This window comes from Oncorhynchus gorbuscha, linkage group LG08, assembly GCF_021184085.1.
Source record: "Oncorhynchus gorbuscha isolate QuinsamMale2020 ecotype Even-year linkage group LG08, OgorEven_v1.0, whole genome shotgun sequence".
Taxonomy (NCBI): Eukaryota; Metazoa; Chordata; class Actinopteri; order Salmoniformes; family Salmonidae; genus Oncorhynchus; species Oncorhynchus gorbuscha.
The window spans coordinates 68,222,658-68,242,574 of record NC_060180.1 but is presented as its reverse complement, the minus strand read 5'-3'; the positions used below and the strand labels follow the sequence as shown (position 1 = coordinate 68,242,574).

At 39.9% G+C, this 19,917-nt stretch overlaps 2 protein-coding genes across 2 annotated transcripts; both read left to right on the top strand.

Moving 5' to 3' along the window:
• Window positions 1-2,375: 2,375 nt before the first annotated feature.
• Window positions 2,376-4,428, top strand: LOC124040688 (regulator of G-protein signaling 21-like). The gene is made up of 3 exons (XM_046357763.1): window positions 2,376-2,484; window positions 2,930-3,096; window positions 4,035-4,428. The coding sequence occupies exons 1-3, from the start codon at window positions 2,376-2,378 to the stop codon at window positions 4,203-4,205; spliced, it is 447 nt and encodes a 148-aa protein (XP_046213719.1). The 3' UTR covers window positions 4,206-4,428.
• Window positions 4,429-14,789: 10,361 nt separating this feature from the next.
• Window positions 14,790-18,232, top strand: LOC124041010 (regulator of G-protein signaling 21-like). Its single transcript, XM_046358159.1, has 5 exons — window positions 14,790-14,972; window positions 15,200-15,259; window positions 15,351-15,412; window positions 15,559-15,725; window positions 16,104-18,232. Exons 1-5 carry the CDS (start codon window positions 14,890-14,892, stop codon window positions 16,287-16,289), a joined length of 558 nt encoding a protein of 185 aa, XP_046214115.1. The 5' UTR covers window positions 14,790-14,889; the 3' UTR covers window positions 16,290-18,232.
• Window positions 18,233-19,917: the final 1,685 nt, after the last annotated feature.

Below are 19,917 nucleotides of genomic sequence, written 5' to 3'. Positions count from 1 at the left end.
TCCGTTCCTGTCCCGTCGGTTCCTTGTATTGTATTCACCATGCTGTGAATGCGTTTCGCCCTGTCCTGTCGTGTTTTTGCTGTGATTGTGTATCGCCCTGTCCTGTCGTGTTTTTTTGCCTTCATCAGATGCTGCGTGTGAGCAGGTGTCTCTGTCGACTACGGCCTGCGCCTACCCGAAGCGACCTGCAGTCTGTGGCCGCTTCTCCAGTTATTTCCCCTCTACAAGTCTAGAGGATTTCTGTTATTCCCTGTTTGGACTTAAATAAACTCTGTTTCTGTTAAGTCGCTTTTGGGTCCTCTTTCAGCTGCATGACATTTATGCTCTATTCGTTTACAGCCAGGCTCCCGTCGACTGGCTTCATCAGACAGGACGCAGGGCATTTCCCTTTATGCTCTATTCGTTTACAGCCAGGCTCCCGTCGACTGGCTTCATCAGACAGGACGCAGGGCATTTCCCTTTATACTCTATTCGTTTACAGCCAGGCTCCCGTCGACTGGCTTCATCAGACAGGACGCAGGGCATTTCCCTTTATACTCTATTCGTTTACAGCCAGGCTCCCGTCGACTGGCTTCATCAGACAGGACGCAGGGCATTTCCCTTTATGCTCTATTCGTTTACAGCCAGGCTCCCGTCGACTGGCTTCATCAGACAGGACGCAGGGCATTTCCCTTTATGCTCTATTCGTTTACAGCCAGGCTCCCGTCGACTGGCTTCATCAGACAGGACGCAGGGCATTTCCCTTTATACTCTATTCGTTTACAGCCAGGCTCCCGTCGACTGGCTTCATCAGACAGGACGCAGGGCATTTCCCTTTATGCTCTATTCGTTTACAGCCAGGCTCCCGTCGACTGGCTTCATCAGACAGGACGCAGGGCATTTCCCTTTATGCTCTATTCGTTTACAGCCAGGCTCCCGTCGACTGGCTTCATCAGACAGGACGCAGGGCATTTCCCTTTATACTCTATTCGTTTACAGCCAGGCTCCCGTCGACTGGCTTCATCAGACAGGACGCAGGGCATTTCCCTTTATGCTCTATTCGTTTACAGCCAGGCTCCCGTCGACTGGCTTCATCAGACAGGACGCAGGGCATTTCCCTTTATGCTCTATTCGTTTACAGCCAGGCTCCCGTCGACTGGCTTCATCAGACAGGATGCAGGGCATTTCCCTTTATGCTCTATTCATTTACAGCCAGGCTCCCGTCGACTGGCTTCATCAGACAGGACGCAGGGCATTTCCCTTTATGCTCTATTCGTTTACAGCCAGGCTCCCGTCGACTGGCTTCATCAGACAGGACGCAGGGCATTTCCCTTTATACTCTATTCGTTTACAGCCAGGCTCCCGTCGACTGGCTTCATCAGACAGGACGCAGGGCATTTCCCTTTATACTCTATTCGTTTACAGCCAGGCTCCCGTCGACTGGCTTCATCAGACAGGACGCAGGGCATTTCCCTTTATACTCTATTCGTTTACAGCCAGGCTCCCGTCGACTGGCTTCATCAGACAGGTCGCAGTTGTAAATGACAACTTGTTCTCAACTAGCCTACCTGGTTAAATAAAGGTGAAATAAAGGTTAAATAAAGGAGAAATAAAATATATGTATTGGGGAACCCTGCACTGGCTATTCTTCTATAATAATATATAGCCATGTATGTTTATTTTATGAATCTTGTTTTAACTGCCTATGGATGACTATCTAAAAGAGATTTTGCACGTTGTTTTACTGTGCAGTATTTATCCACTGAGAAATAATGTGGTGAAACGGTTCATTGTACAGTCTTTTGACATTAGGGTTGTATTAGGATTATGTACTCTGCCTTTCATCCTCATATCTATAAATGATATTGAGGTGGACAGGATATAACAGAAGCCACTCCTTGAATCACAGGTGTATACTCTCTCACCAAATATTTATATATATACCTTCTCTCCAAACATCACCTTTGCATACTGATTTTCATGTGTTCCAAGGGGAGCCTTGTTTAGATCAGTCCATGCAACTTAACTCCTTCACCTCAAAACAATCCCAATCTCAGCTTCACACTGGCAGGAACTATTTTCTCTCTCCCAGACAGACAACGCAGCCATGGCAATAAAGTGAGTTTCTTTATGTCTGATTCTGTAAATTAATAACTCAATTTTTCAACGTAAATTACAACTTGCTACAGAAATGTGAAGTGTCGTATGTCCATTTTGAGATTTAAGTCGATATAAATATATAATGTATTGGATAACAGGTCATTTGAATTTTTGATGCTCTGTTGACTGGACAAAAAAAAAAACGAATTGATGAAAATGATATTAATCTATTTTCTCTCCAGGTGTGAGGTAGATTTGATATTGTGTTTTGAGAACCACTGATTACTGCGCTAGTGATGGATCTCAACACTCTTTTCAAGGGTAGATTTTGTTGCTTTCCCAAGGACCCGCTTGAAGAGGCTGAGACTTGGGGAGAGTCTGTGGACAAACTCCTGGGTTGTAAACGTGAGGACGAAGTTATATCTTTTTATTATATTGCCTGTCTGAAAGACATCACCAAGCCTGCTAAACGAGTTACGGAGGATATCGGATATAGGATATTATTAGTGTCTGTTACCAGTAACTATATGTATCAAGTTAGTATTACTGCCAGTAACTAAAATGTATCAAGTTAGTAATAATAATAATAATATATGCCATTTAGCAGATGCTTTTATCCAAAGCGACTTACAGTCATGTGTGCATACATTCTACGTATGGGTGGTCCCCGGGATTGAACCCACTACCCTGGCGTTACAAGCGCCATGCTCTACCAACTGAGCTACAGGACCACATTACTGACTTTATCAGAACTCTTGTTCATATACTTTATAACAATGACAAACACTGAGAAATTCCTATTTCCAATAAATCTTACATTTTTCCTTTTCATATTCCTCCCTATTTCCAGCCGGGCAGGCGGCTTTCCGAGAATTCCTTAAATCAGAGTATAGTGAGGAGAATATTCTGTTTTGGCTGGCCTGTGAGGAGTACAAGAACATCACGTCTCTTCCAGAGATGATCTCATCTGCAAACAGGATCTACTCAGAATTTGTAGAATGTGAAGCACCGAGACAGGTAAGTAACCATCTGGGACTATGTATCATGGTGCTGAACAGCATTGGGGAGGAACTGATTACATGTAATTGGTTACATGTAATCTGATTTACAAAGAAACTGTAACTGTAATCAGTCATGTGACCTGCAAAAAATATTGTAATCAGATTACAGATACTTTTGGAAAACTAGATGATTACTTTGAGGATTACTTTTAAATTCAGGAAGGATGTTGCAAAGACAAAATATACATTATGACACATTTCCATTTTCTCAATGACATTCTAATCAGTGTTGAAAACAGATGCAAGTTTAAGTTTGTTCCACCTGAGCGAGTCTGACCACAAGTCAGAGATGACGATGATGACACACCAAATGCTTTTGATGGATCGTTTATGTCTTCCTCTAATGCCTCTCAAGGGGAAAGTAATCCAAAAGTAACTGAAAATAATATGATTACGTTACTGAGTTTTGGGTAATACAAAAGTGGCATTACTGATTACAATTTTGGACCGGTAACTAGTAACTGTAACAGATTACATTTAGAAAGTAACCTACCCAGGGCTGATTCTGAACGAGGATCAGTTTATCCTTTTAGATCATAATGAATAAGATTAAATGGGCCATGAGATAACTGATCCTAGATCAGCACTCCTACTCTGACATGCTTGACACATATGTTATCACAATCTGGTAAAACAGTATAAAACTCCACATTTCAACACTATTTGATATAACAAACTTCTCTGAAAATTAATAAATTCCTTAAAGGACCTGGTTGGATCTACACCTGGTAATGCTTGTCATTGCGCATATGCAGATATTTATTACAGAGATATTTAATCGGTATGAGCTGTGTAGTCAGTAGACATAAGATCTAGATAAATCTAGAAATCAATATAATGAAAAAAGAAAGACCAAAGAAATGCATATTACTGTATATTGTGTCTTGTTTAAAGATCAATATTGATTGTGGGACCAGAGAAAATATCACCAAGAACATCTCTCAGCCGAGCCTGACCTCGTTCGACACGGCACAGAAGTTGATCTACAGTCTGATGGCCAGGGATTGTTACCCACGATTCCTCAAGTCAGACGTCTACCAGGATATGCTGAGGGGAGCAAGGTGACTCTCTCAAACGACAAACACTCTAAAAGTGTTTCTCAAACTTGTATGTACCACAGATTGGCAAGATATATATAGTCCCTCCATCCATGGAGGACCACTTAGATTAAAGGGGTAATTCACTTTTTGGAGGTGTTATCTTATTTTCAATTGACCTAGGGTTTTGTTACCTGGGATGTAGTTTAGCGATGTCCAGAATATCCTGGCTAGAAAGTTTTAACCTTTTACGGCAGTGGGCTAAATCAGGGTCACACGGAGTGACTCTTGGTGGTCTTAAACAAATCTACTTTGAAACAAAAGTATACACCTCACACACATGGTTATGGGCTTACAAAAAAGAAGACACATGTACCATGTCAGATATAGAGTTTGCATCCCAATATTACACTTTATATACATCACAGAAGACTGAAATATAACAAAACTGAAATACCAGATTTTTGTTGGGCTTTTTTAATCATCTTTATTAATGATGAAATTATTAAATATATGAATAACATTCCACCCATGAGGCCAAAGATGAAGCTTTTGGTCATTGACTGCAGGAAAAGGCTACATGAAGCAATGCAAGTAGAAACGTATTGTATCATAGTGATGCAAAATAGTGAACTATCCCTTTAATGTGTGGCAATCCTCAATTGAAATGACAAAATGGGAAACCTCTCCTCTGTTTTGGTAAAAACCTCAGGAATGGGCCTGAAGAAATGTAACAGCGTTTACAGCATTGGAGTAAAATAAGCTAATATTTGGGGTTCTGATGGATTTTGGCAGTTGAACTATACTCGTGTGTTATATTTGTCAAGACTCAATGGGTACATATCATTAATCTATACCCCCAAAAATGGATTTCGCAACTGCAGATTGCCCCATTAAAACTAGCACTTGAGAACAGACTAAATGGCTGTCAGCTACCCATCTAACCAGAAATTATCTAACTGGTCCAGAGGTTGAGAAACACTACTCTAAAACATGAAGTATAAACTGGTTGGTTCCAGCCCTGAATGCTGATTGACTGACAGCTGTGGTATATCAGACCGTATACCACGGGTATGACAAAACATTTATTTTTACTGCTCTAATTACGTTGGTAACCAGTTTATAACAGCAATAAGGCACCTCGGGGGTTTGTGGTATATGACCAATATACCACGGCTATAGGCTGATATCAGAGATAGCTTTTCTTAAACTTGTGACTACATTTCATGGGTTGATTCCATTCTCACTTAAAATAGAAGAGGAATTACTGTATATATTATAATGTGTGAAATGTTGTTGTATTTCACTGTTAGAGACTAAAGTTGCTGTTAGAGACTAAAAGTTACCCCTTTTGACCATAAATTAATTGACAAAATAAGCTCTTAATTTGTATCAATAGTATTAACACTTTTGTAATTTTATTATGTAATCTGATACTGTCTCAAATTGAAACTGTCTCAAAATGATCTGAATGAATCAAGCATCATATTCAAAATAATATAAACTATGCAAATGAGTTTCCAAACTCCTGTCCTTCTGTGTGGAGAGATAGGTGCAATAGGTGTACTGACTACTGCAATACAAAGTGATATTCAGGCCTTTAAAGTTCCCAGTCAACCAGGGAGACAAAGAGAAGGACTTTTCTTTCACAATGTATCGCTATCATTTTGAATTTGATGCAAAACATCCCAATTGTTTTGATTGACCATGATTTGTGGTCCGATTAACTTCCCTTCTCCCTGGAGAGAGCACACATTCACTCCCCATCGTGGATAAATATAAATGGAAATAAGAAATATGATGCAAACTCCCTCTTGCCCGAGCTGGCATCAATCCAATACTTCAAAATCCATGAGGGGGGCGTGAGCAAGTTGACACACTTCAAGAATCCAGGCTGTATCACAACCGGCCGTGATGAGAGTCCCATAGGGCTGTATCACAACATGGTCGTGATGGGAGTCCCATAGGGCTGTATCACAACCGGCCGTGATGGGAGTCCCATAGGGCTGTATCACAACCGGTCGTGATGGGAGTCCCATAGGGCTGTATCACAACCGGCCGTGATGGGAGTCCCATAGGGCTGTATCACAACCGGTCGTGATGGGAGTCCCATAGGGCTGTATCACAACACGGTCGTGATGGGAGTCCCATAGGGCTGTATCACAACACGGTCGTGATGGGAGTCCCATAGGGCTGTATCACAACACGGCCGTGATGGGAGTCCCATAGGGCTGTATCACAACCGGTCGTGATGGGAGTCCCATAGGGCTGTATCACAACACGGTCGTGATGGGAGTCCCATAGGGCTGTATCACAACACGGTCGTGATGGGAGTCCCATAGGGCTGTATCACAACACGGTCGTGATGGGAGTCCCATAGGGCTGTATCACAACCGGTCGTGATGGGAGTCCCATAGGGCTGTATCACAACCGGACGTGATGGGAGTCCCATAGGGCTGTATCACAACCGGCCGTGATGGGAGTCCCATAGGGCGGCGCACAATTGGCCCAGTGTCGTCCGGGTTTGGCCGGTGTAGGCTGTAATTATAAATAAGATTTTGTTCTTAACTGACTTGCCTAGTTAAATAAAGGTTCAATTAAAATTACAATGACATATTTTTTGAATGGTTAGAAGGGTTTTGGAGGGATATGGTCCCTGAAGTGCGTGGAGGTTTCCAACTCCAGATGGCAGCAAAGCTCTCAAATGAACTTATCGTTATTGTAGTATGGAGGCTTTAACTTAATCAAATGAAACTGGCCCTGCACCAGAAGATGAGGAGAAACTTCCTCCTACAGTGAATGGTGTGTACATTTAGCACAGAAAACAGACGCTGCACAAGTTTCAGATCGACCGTTATGAACCACCACCATATTATGTTACAGACAACGTGTGGACATTTTTGGAGGAACTTTCTCATCATTGAAGGACAGTACAACGAGATTTTCAAGATTTTCAAGACTGATCAAATAAAGCTTTAAACCACAGTGTTTAGATGCTCTGAAAAGTGAGTTTAATGTGCGTACTGGGGTCAAAGGTGCATTGCTGTGCGATGGCCTGATAGAGGCCATTTGCATACTTTACGTAACCATGGTGAGGGCATGCAAAGTGAGCCTAGATATACAGTACATGTTTCCCAGAATACACGTGGTTTCATAGAAAGTTTAAAGTCTCCAATGTCTGTTGGGCTTGAATTCTATACTGGCCTCTAAAAATAGCTGAAAATAGCACACACATTTTCTTCATGAAATGTCCTTTTTCTAGTTATATATAATATGGGGGGGGTCTGTATCCCATAGGGCGGCGCACAATTGGCCCAGCCTTGTCTGGGTTAGGGTTTGGCCGGGGTAGGCCGTTGTTGTAAATAAGAATTTGTTCTTAACTGACTTGTCTAGTTAAAATAAAAGGTTACGTTTAAATGTAAAAAAATATATAAAATATGTTATCATGTACAAAATTGTAAATAATCCAATCTGAATGCTCTGTGTGGGCTGCAGTTAGCAGGTATGTTAGGAGGTAAACAATACTATCACAGTGCATTCAGTAGTCCGTTAGCTTTCAAAACAACGCACAGTACCTAATGTGTCAATATGCCGATCCTATGTCAGTGGAACTTAGAACAATCCTATGTCATTGGAACATAGAACAATCCTATGTCAGTGGAACATAGAACAATCCTATGTCAGTGGAACTTAGAACAATCCTATGTCAGTGGAACATAGAACAATCCTATGTCAGTGGAACATAGAACAATCCTATGTCAGTGGAACATAGAACAATCCTATGTCATTGGAACATAGAACAATCCTATGTCATTGGAACTTAGAACAATCCTATGTCATTGGAACTTAGAACAATTCTATGTCATTGGAACATAGGATTGTTCTATGTCAGTGGAACATAGAACAATCCTATGTCATTGGAACATAGAACAATCCTATGTCAGTGGAACTTAGAACAATCCTATTTCAGTGGAACATAGAACAATTCTATGTCATTGGAACATAGAACAATCCTATGTCAGTGGAACATAGAACAATCCTATGTCATTGGAACTTAGAACAATCCTATGTCATTGGAACTTAGAACAATTCTATGTCATTGGAACATAGGATTGTTCTATTTCAGTGGAACATAGAACATAGAACAATCCTATGTCAGTGGAACTTAGAACAATCCTATGTCAGTGGAACATAGAACAATCCTATGTCAGTGGAACATAGAACAATCCTATGTCAGTGGAACATAGAACAATCCTATGCCATTGGAACATAGAATTGTTCTATGTCATTGAACATAGGATTGTTCTAAGTCACTGGAACATGTCAGTGGAACTTAGAACAATCCTATGTCAGTGGAACTTAGAACAATCCTATGTCAGTGGAACATAGAACAATCCTATGTCAGTGGAACATAGATCAATCCTATGTCATTGGAACTTAGAACAATCCTATGTCATTGGAACATAGAACAATCCTATGTCAGTGGAACTTAGAACAATCCTATGTCAGTGGAACATAGAACAATCCTATGTCAGTGGAACTTAGAACAATTCTATGTCATTGGAACATAGAACAATCCTATGTCAGTGGAACATAGAACAATCCTATGTCATTGGAACTTAGAACAATCCTATGTCATTGGAACTTAGAACAATTCTATGTCATTGGAACATAGAACAATCCTATGTCAGTGGAACATAGAACAATCCTATGTCAGTGGAACATAGAACAATCCTATGTCATTGGAACATAGAACAATTGTGTCTATAGTTCATTGGAACTTAGAACAGTCATTGGAACTTAGAACAAGTTCTATGTCAGTGGAACATAGAACATTCCTATGTCAGTGGAACTTAGAACAATCCTATGTCAGTGGAACATAGAACAATCCTATGTCAGTGGAACATAGAACAATCCTATGTCATTGGAACTTAGAACAATCCTATGTCATTGGAACTTAGAACAATTCTATGTCATTGGAACATAGGATTGTTCTATGTCAGTGGAACATAGAACAATCCTATGTCATTGGAACATAGAACAATCCTATGTCAGTGGAACATAGAACAATCCTATGTCAGTGGAACATAGAACAATCCTATGTCATTGGAACTTAGAACAATCCTATGTCATTGGAACATTGGAACAATTCTATGTCATTGGAACTATGTCAGTGGAACATAGAACAATCCTATGTCATTGGAACATAGAACAATCCTATTTCAGTGGAACATAGAACAATCCTATGTCAGTGGAACTTAGAACAATCCTATGTCAGTGGAACATAGAACAATCCTATGTCAGTGGAACTTAGAACAATTCTATGTCATTTGAACATAGAACAATCCTATGTCAGTGGAACATAGAACAATCCTATGTCATTGGAACTTAGAACAATCCTATGTCATTGGAACTTAGAACAATTATATGTCATTGGAACATAGGATTGTTCTATGTCAGTGGAACATAGAACAATCCTATGTCATTGGAACATAGAACAATCCTATGTCAGTGGAACTTAGAACAATCCTATTTCAGTGGAACATAGAACAATCCTATTTCAGTGGAACATAGAACAATCCTATGTCAGTGGAACTTAGAACAATCCTATGTCAGTGGAACATAGAACAATCCTATGTCAGTGGAACTTAGAACAATTCTATGTCATTGGAACATAGAACAATCCTATGTCATTGGAACATAGAACAATCCTATGTCAGTGGAACATAGAACAATCCTATGTCAGTGGAACTTAGAACAATCCTATGTCATTGGAACTTAGAACAATTCTATGTCATTGGAACATAGGATTGTTCTATGTCAGTGGAACATAGAACAATCCTATGTCATTGGAACATAGAACAATCCTATGTCAGTGGAACTTAGAACAATCCTATTTCAGTGGAACTTAGAACAATCATATGTCAGTGGAACATAGAACAATCCTATGTCAGTGGAACTTAGAACAATTCTATGTCATTGGAACATAGAACAATCCTATGTCAGTGGAACATAGAACAATCCTATGTCATTGGAACTTAGAACAATCCTATGTCATTGGAACTTAGAACAATTCTATGTCATTGGAACATAGGATTGTTCTATGTCAGTGGAACATAGAACAATCCTATGTCAGTGGAACTTAGAACAATTCTATGTCAGTGGAACATAGAACAATCCTATGTCAGTGGAACATAGAACAATCCTATGTCAGTGGAACATAGAACAATCCTATGCCATTGGAACATAGGATTGTTCTATGTTCCACTGACATAGGATTGTTCTAAGTTCCACTGGCCATGTCAGTGGAACTTAGAACATTCCTATGTCAGTGGATCTTAGAACAATCCTATGTCAGTGGAACATAGAACAATCCTATGTCAGTGGAACATAGAACAATCCTATGTCATTGGAACTTAGAACAATCCTATGTCATTGGAACTTAGAACAATTCTATGTCATTGGAACATAGGATTGTTCTATGTCAGTGGAACATAGAACAATCCTATGTCATTGGAACATAGAACAATCCTATGTCAGTGGAACTTAGAACAATCCTATGTCAGTGGAACTTAGAACAATCCTATGTCAGTGGAACTTAGAACAATTCTATGTCATTGGAACATAGGATTGTTCTATGTCAGTGGAACATAGAACAATCCTATGTCATTGGAACATAGAACAATCCTATTTCAGTGGAACATAGAACAATCCTATGTCAGTGGAACTTAGAACAATCCTATGTCAGTGGAACATAGAACAATCCTATGTCAGTGGAACTTAGAACAATTCTATGTCATTTGAACATAGAACAATCCTATGTCAGTGGAACTTAGAACAATCCTATGTCATTGGAACTTAGAACAATTATATGTCATTGGAACATAGGATTGTTCTATGTCAGTGGAACATAGAACAATCCTATGTCATTGGAACATAGAACAATCCTATGTCAGTGGAACTTAGAACAATCCTATTTCAGTGGAACATAGAACAATCCTATTTCAGTGGAACATAGAACAATCCTATGTCAGTGGAACTTAGAACAATCCTATGTCAGTGGAACATAGAACAATCCTATGTCAGTGGAACTTAGAACAATTCTATGTCATTGGAACATAGAACAATCCTATGTCAGTGGAACATAGAACAATCCTATGTCAGTGGAACTTAGAACAATTCTATGTCATTGGAACATAGAACAATCCTATGTCAGTGGAACATAGAACAATCCTATGTCATTGGAACTTAGAACAATCCTATGTCATTGGAACTTAGAACAATTCTATGTCATTGGAACATAGAACAATCCTATGTCAGTGGAACTTAGAACAATTCTATGTCAGTGGAACATAGAACAATCCTATGTCAGTGGAACATAGAACAATCCTATGTCAGTGGAACATAGAACAATCCTATGTCAGTGGAACATAGAACAATCCTATGCCATTGGAACATAGGATTGTTCTATGTTCCACTGACATAGGATTGTTCTAAGTTCCACTGGCCATGTCAGTGGAACTTAGAACAATCCTATGTCAGTGGAACTTAGAACAATCCTATGTCAGTGGAACTTAGAACAATTCTATGTCATTGGAACTTAGAACAATCCTATGTCAGTGGAACATAGAACAATTCTATGTCATTGGAACATAGGATTGTTCTATGTCAGTGGAACATAGAACAATCCTATGTCATTGGAACATAGAACAATCCTATGTCAGTGGAACTTAGAACAATACTATTTCAGTGGAACATAGAACAATCCTATGTCAGTGGAACTTAGAACAATCCTATGTCAGTGGAACATAGAACAATCCTATGTCAGTGGAACTTAGAACAATTCTATGTCATTGGAACATAGAACAATCCTATGTCAGTGGAACATAGAACAATCCTATGTCATTGGAACTTAGAACAATCCTATGTCATTGGAACTTAGAACAATTCTATGTCATTGGAACATAGGATTGTTCTATGTCAGTGGAACATAGAACAATCCTATGTCAGTTGAACTTAGAACAATTCTATGTCAGTGGAACATAGAACAATCCTATGTCAGTGGAACATAGAACAATCCTATGCCATTGGAACATAGGATTGTTCTATGTTCCACTGACATAGGATTGTTCTAAGTTCCACTGGCCATGTCAGTGGAACTTAGAACAATCCTATGTCAGTGGAACTTAGAACAATCCTATGTCAGTGGAACTTAGAACAATTCTATGTCATTGGAACTTAGAACAATCCTATGTCAGTGGAACATAGAACAATCTAATATCAGTGGAACATAGAACAATCCTATGTCATTGGAACTTAGAACAATCCTATGTCATTGGAACTTAGAACAATTCTATGTCATTGGAACTTAGAACAATCCTATGTCAGTGGAACATAGAACAATCTAATGTCAGTGGAACATAGAACAATCCTATGTCAGTGGAACTTAGAACAATTATATGTCATTGGAACATAGGATTGTTCTATGTCAGTGGAACTTAGAACAATCCTATGTCAGTGGAACTTAGAACAATCCTATGTCAGTGGAACTTAGAACAATCCTATGTCAGTGGAACTTAGAACAATCCTATGTCAGTGGAACTTAGAACAATCCTATGTCAGTGGACTGACTTTAGCTCATGTCGAATACACTGCCTCCCATATATTTAATATATGGGATATTTAATTTATTTATTTTCAGGTCCTCATATGACATTACACATTTCAGTTGGCTGGGTAGGACAGAGGAAGTAGGTGGTTTGGTCAGTCACATGTGATCTGCCAACCGAAAGTGGGACGTTTTGTTCTGTTTGGTTTTTGAATGTTCAGGTTATTTTCAGAGGTGCTATGTAAACTACATGGCAGGGGTGGGGTTAAGTTGTGAACACCACAACTTCCTCTGGGTTTTCTCTGCTCTTATTTACCTCTGATGGTGGTAGACCTACTGTACAGTACAAATCTACAAGGCGTGCACACAAACACTCAGATGCACACAGAGAGAGAGAGAGAGAGAGAGAGAGAGAGAGAGAGAGAGAGAGGAGAGAGAGATTAACGGATACAAAGCTGACAGGAATGCTTTAAAGTGATGAGAAAAACTGCTGAATTGAACCTGCATTGCTGTGGTCAATATACTATTTGAATATCATTTGTTTTATGTTGATCTACAATGTTTACATGACACATCATACAGAACAGGACACAGCGTGAAACGGTCACGTATTCCTGAGGACTGTATGTGAAGCATTATGTTCTCTGCTACCATGTGACCATCACACTGTTATCCTGACTGATCCTTCCCAGTGGCACCTACTGTTAGCATCACTGATGTAAAAGCAACACTGACTACTGGTTGTGTCAGCTCAGTTGTCATATGCTAAAGATCTGCCTTTCTTTTTAACTTGAAGATGCAGTCTGGGATATTAAAGCACTTACAAATGTGGAACATATCGTACAAATTTACAGGACGTAACATGTCATAGGAAATGGATGATGTAGTACACAATTGTTCACAACTTTCGGGGACCACTTTCAAAACTACTGGCTAAAATATCTACATTTTTTAAAGCTCTGGAGAACCACTTTAAGTGTCTTTGACAGCATGATGTCTAAACCTATAGTCAAGACTAACTTTTTTTTATTTTATGTAAATTACTATTGTGATCCGGCCCCAATGTATCTGTGTATATAACATACGGTATATGATTGGTTCTCTGTGACAGAAAAGGAAATGTCGGAGGCCACTACTGGCAGACTAAAAGATGGGCAGTGGGGGTTTTCAGTGATGAATCCAGGCAAATATTTGAGGTACTGTATTTTCCCTACTGCTTGTACCCTATTCCATTTGTAATATATGCCATTTAGCAGATGCTTACAGTCATGCATGCATACATTTTACATATGGGTGGTCCCGGGAATCTAACCCACTTATCCTGCCGTTGCAAGCGCCAAGCTCTACCATCTGAGCTACAAAGGACCAATAACGTCTGCCAAAAACTCCAGATGAGATGATTAATGAGGAAATAATCCATCCAGGTGTCATGATACCAACTCTACTGACACCTACACCAAAATATTGTACTGTACTGTCTCATACAAAATGTTATACTCTTCAAAAGGCAAAAGTTTGTTGGTAGAAAGTCTAGTAAAAAAAAAGCAGGCATTGACGCACACCCCAAAAATGCTTGTAAATGTGTTAACGAACAGAGGGTAAACTGTATTTTTTTTTAAGATATAGAGTCACATGTAGAATGGTGGAAACAGAAGTTCCAGAATCATGGGACCTGAAATCAAAAGGCCTTCTTATGAAAGTACAACTTCCACCTGACAAATGTTTGAAAACTTTAACAATTAGATTTTTTTTTTACCTGTGCCAACTAGCAGAGTAAAGGTAAATATCTGCTTATCTGTTGTTTAAATTTCCACTGTCACATTTGCATCTCCTGGCCTTACTCTCGACAGGCAATGACCTGTGCAGGTTTCTGAACGTGCAGACAAGCAACTGCATTGAGCTGGTTTGAACAAACGAGCGTCATACCTTACTTCCTCTATTTTTGCGGTTTGTAACGAACGAAACGCATGACGCTCACAGCAGCCATATTCTGTATAAAGAGGGGTGTTGATGAGACTGTCAAAATAGATACACTTTGACAACTAACAGAGAACCACAACACTGAGTGCTACATACACAGAACCCAACTATTGTTCCCCCAAACATGCCTATCTCCATCACGTCACCATCAAGGGAACTGCATTCACACAGCATGGACATGGACGACAAGAGGAGAAATCAGACGAGGTGAGTTTTTGCAGTATTGTTGATACATTTTACATTCAAAGTTGGTTTATTGGTCCTTCGGCACTTGTGCACATTTAATTGTTGTAAAAAAAAAACACATTGAATGATGTTGCTGGTTTCCTTTGCACTTAGGAACCAGATATCTTTTGGGTTTATTGTGCATGTGCACTTTTTTGTGTGTATTCTTGTGTTTCACAGTGTATTCACCTATTTACTTCATGTTTCAGAGGAAGCGACTTGAAATCCAGACTACAGCGCAGACCTTCCCAATCCCCCAACACTAAACGGTAAATAAGGTAGACTCTGTCAGGACACATCCAGGATCCACATCTCCATCCAGGGTTTTGATCTGAAACTAAATGTCCTCCACTTTTACAGACTTAGCCCTGAGGAAATTATCCTGTGGTCCCAGTCTTTGGAGAGACTTCTCGCATCGAAATGTAAGCATTTCATGCACTTCAAAACAACATTTAAACATGCAACAGGAGGTTGATGATATAATCGTCATATGTCCATTTTCATAGGTTTGCAGGTTGTTCAGCCTAGCTAAGTCTGTGTGTGTGTGTGTGCCCCCTCCCCTCTTTAGATGGCATGACAACATTTCAAGCCTTCCTGAAGTCGGAGTTCAGTGACGAGAACATTGAGTTCTGGCTGATCTGTCAAGACTACAAGAAGATCAAGTCGTCCTTCAGGCTGTCCTCCAGGGCCAAGAAAATCTACAAGACATATATTGAAGCCGAGGCTCCAAAAGAGGTATGTTGTAGTCAGAGGGCTGTTTTTACACACGATTCAACGTGGAGTGCCTGGATTACTGCCCTTAACCGTGGTATATTGGCCATATACCACAAACCCCCAAGGTGCCTTATTGCTATTATAAACTGGTAACAAACTTAATTAGAACAGTAAAAATAAATATTTTGTCATACATGTGGTATAAGATCTGATATATCATGGCTTTCAGCCAATCAGCATTCAGGGCTCAAACCACCCTGTTTATAATACTTTACGAAAAGCATGTAGATCTTTGATCATGTATGTATGTATTTACTATACTATATTTACTATTTACTATATATGGACACATCTGCTTGTATCCACCAAGTCTCATCAGTTTACTCTCTCTCTCGCCAGATCAACATTGACCACCAGACCAGAGATCTCATCAGGCGGAATGTGAAGACGCCCACCACAGTTTGCTTCGACGAGGCCCAAAGGATTGTGTACAGATTGATGGAGAAAGACTCCTACCCCAGGTTCCTCAGATCCAACATCTACAGGACCTTACTGGACTCTGCATCAGACTACATTAAGGTGTAAATGAATACCAACGGTAGAAACTGGACCGAGGCTTCCAACAATGGACTGCAATGTTAGACAGCCAAGAAGGGTTTGCAAATGGGATTCCCTAAGAAGATGTTTCCAAATGTGAATTCTACTGGGTACAGAGATAAGAGGCCAAAGGGAAACAGAACATACAGAAGTGACTTTGAATCCTTGTTGACATTTGTGTCTAGTAGTCTATGTGCTTCCACTTGAAAGATAAACACAACAGGGGCAGCAGCAGCTAGTGGTTAAGAGCATTGCGCCAGTAACTGAAAAGTCGCTGGTTTGAATCCCTGAGTTGACTAGGTGATGTGCCCTTAAGCAAGGTGCTTAACCCTAATTGCTCCTGTGAGTCGCTCTGGATAAGAGAGTCAGCTAAATTAATAAAAATGTCAAATAGACATATAATACATAGAAAAGGATTACATAGAACATAGAAATAGATTGTATTTCTATGACAGAGATGGGGTGCTGGGGGATTACCTTGCAGAGTATGTGATAGTTAGGGACTTTCTGTGTCTTGGGGGATGTTTTCAAGGATGCATATTATGTAGCATGTTAACAGCCAGAGCAGCAACTGCATGAGCAGGTATCTGCAGTTGATCAGTGGAGTTATTTGATGAGACATTAGATAGGATTATCTACTAAGTGTGTATTTTAAAACCAATACAAAGTTAGAATAGGATATGTTTTTAATCTGACACCACGCCATGAGGCATGTAAGCTGAAAAACATTATAACATGTTGGAGAATTAATATGTGAAGGAATGACAATGTAAACATGTTCTTGTTGCACTGTATATATGTAAAAACAAAAAGATTTCCAACGTAATGAATGCATTTGTTTGCTAAATTAGGATCTTACTGAATATAAATTCAATAAAAACACATACATACACACACACACAACAATTACTGCTTCAATCCTTCAAAACACTGATAATTTACTTAGAACATTCTAAGGTTTATTAAAGACCAGTTTTGTTGAAGAAGCTTCACACATTTTACTGAAAAGGTCACTTTTTACTTCAAGCATTTGTGTAAATTATGCATTATGCATCTGAACCAAATAACAGCCAGATAGTTTAACAGTTAATGCATAGAAAGATAGAAGGGACTGCGGTTGAAAATTGGCCGGCTGGCTAAAACCGGCACTTTTACTGAAACGTTGATTAATGTGCACTGTCCCTGTAAAAATAAAATAAACAAAACATATTACAAGCCTTTTTTATAAGACATCATAAAGGCTCCTACATGCTAATAACAACTTATAAAGCATTACACCAGGATGCTTTAGTTTAGGTCAAGTGTTACCATGAGAAGGTTTTGGCGGGAGAGAATCTAACTTTATGTGGCAGTTTGTCGCTTCCTGTACCAGTTCTCTGTTTCAGATGTGTTTGGTTGTTGATTGAGGTAGTGAGACAAAAAAAATACATCATGACAAATCGTCATAATTTCCTTGTTTAGACAACACTGTGTATTAGTAACCAGTTTCTACTCATTTAACTGGGTCATGTGACAGTCAGAAGCCTCAGAACGGTCGGGTTAGCAGACTTTCTATCTCGTCAGAAGAACAGGATGTGTGGAAGTTTTTTTTGCGCTGTGTTCTGACGGAGAGAGACATAGCACAGACATATCATTGACAAAAATCTGCAAGTTGAAAATCCTGCTTATCAGGCACAGAAGCGCATAACTTGTTTCTCACAAGTGTATCAAAGGTTGTGAGCTCTGAAAACAACGTGTTCACTCTGTAATGACTGTAATAAGAATATATTGAATGCATTATCAGAAATGACTGTAACTAAACAAATTATTGGGATTAATGGTAAATGTACTACTGGTGATATATTGTATGTAATGGGGAATTGATAGATGCTAACTATCAGAGGGCAAACAATTTACACAATGAAGTTATGAAATAAATACACATAAATTGGCAGGAGAGAGTGCATTCTGGAGAGAGACACACATTGTGCATCTAAACCACACTTCCCTTCTTTTAAATTATACCCAAGACGGTTTATCTTCATACATACTGTAGGCCTAAGGCAGTGTTTCCAACTGTCCTCCAGGACTGCCAACAGTACACAATTTTGTTGTAGCCCTGGACAAGAAAACCTGATTACACTTGTCAACTAACATCAAAACTGTCCAGGGCTACAACAAAACTGTGTGCTGTTGGTAGTCCTGGAGGACTGTTGGAAACACTGCCTTAGGCCTACAGTATGTATGAAGATAAACCATCTTGGGTATAATTTGGCCCAAGGAATACTCTCAGGAACGGTTTCAGGTCCAACGCAGTAGCCATTTATGGAAAACCAATGCAATTTCAAATGAATGCCATTTCATTTATTATGTCAATTTGATCAAATTGCTTGGGTTGACACCTTGTTTCGACACAACTGTTTATGTGCTAAGGTTTGCATGATAGCTCATTCTACTCTGGGTTTGGGGGATCCTGTAACAAATGGTACCCCGATTGGCAGTGCCACTTCTGCCACTTCTGTCACAACAGGCGGTAAGATGCGCACTGGTAACCAGCTTGCACCCAGCACTGAACCACACACATTAAAAAATAGACTCTGATCAGGCCCTACACCCAAACAAGGGCACTGCGTTCATCCACCTCTGGCCTGCTCGCCTCCCTACCACTGAGGAAGTACAGTTCCCGCTCAGCCCAGGAAGTACAGTTCCCGCTCAGCCCAGTCAAAACTGTTCGCTGCTCTGGCCCCCCAATGGTGGAACAAACTCCCTCACGACGCCAGGACAGCGGAGTCAATCACCACCTTCCGGAGACACCTGAAACCCCACCTCTTTAAGGAATACCTAGGATAGGATAAGTAATCCTTCTCACCCCCCCCCTTTAAGATTTAGATGCACTATTGTAAAGTGACTGTTCCACTGGATGTCATAAGGTGAATGCACCAATTTGTAAGTCGCTCTGGATAAGAGCGTCTGCTAAATGACTTAAATGTAATGTATGTAAATGGAGAAAAAAAAAACGCTATAATGAAGGTTATCACACCCGCCACAGGTACCAGTGCCATAGCACCTTTACAATCCAGCTGGAAGAAGCTCTGAAAAAAAAAAAAAAAAAAAAAAAAAAAAAAATCACCCCTTCTGTGGTAACAGACAGAGGCAATTCTTAATTTAATCTAATTTCCAGGAACCAATTGCCTATAGAGCACATAACCTGTATCACTAAGCACCTCATAGGGACTAGTGAGCTACAGGCAGGAAACAGCAATGAATCATTGTAATGCGTCACCTATGAGGGACGAGTTGTGGACAGTGTTATGCTGGTGAATGAGGACCCAAAAGCGACTTAACGAAAACAGAGTCTTGATTCCAGTATATGACAAAAGTAATAATCCTGGAAATATCAAGGAGAAAACAAAACAGGAAAAACTGAAATCCACTCGTAGTTGCGAGGACTGACTGGAGTCTCGACCATAGACTGCAGGTTGCTTCGGGAAGGCACCGACCGTAGCAGACTAAGACACCTGCTCATACGCAGCATCTGAAGAAGATAAAACACGACAGGGCGAGACAAGGACACAGAACAGCGAACATCATACAAGGATCCGACAAGGACAGAAGCGGAAAACAAGGGGAGAAATAG

Excerpts from the sequence above, each read along its gene's own strand:
- LOC124041010 (XM_046358159.1), top strand. The coding sequence starts at position 14,890 with ATGCCTATCTCCATCACGTCACCATCAAGGGAACTGCATTCACACAGC. Across the intron at positions 15,260-15,350 it reads CAATCCCCCAACACTAAACG|ACTTAGCCCTGAGGAAATTA; the intron begins GTAAATAAGGTA and ends CCACTTTTACAG. Across the intron at positions 15,726-16,103 it reads AAGCCGAGGCTCCAAAAGAG|ATCAACATTGACCACCAGAC; the intron begins GTATGTTGTAGT and ends CTCTCTCGCCAG.
- LOC124040688 (XM_046357763.1), top strand. The coding sequence starts at position 2,376 with ATGGATCTCAACACTCTTTTCAAGGGTAGATTTTGTTGCTTTCCCAAG. Across the intron at positions 2,485-2,929 it reads CAAACTCCTGGGTTGTAAAC|CCGGGCAGGCGGCTTTCCGA; the intron begins GTGAGGACGAAG and ends CCCTATTTCCAG. Across the intron at positions 3,097-4,034 it reads AATGTGAAGCACCGAGACAG|ATCAATATTGATTGTGGGAC; the intron begins GTAAGTAACCAT and ends TCTTGTTTAAAG.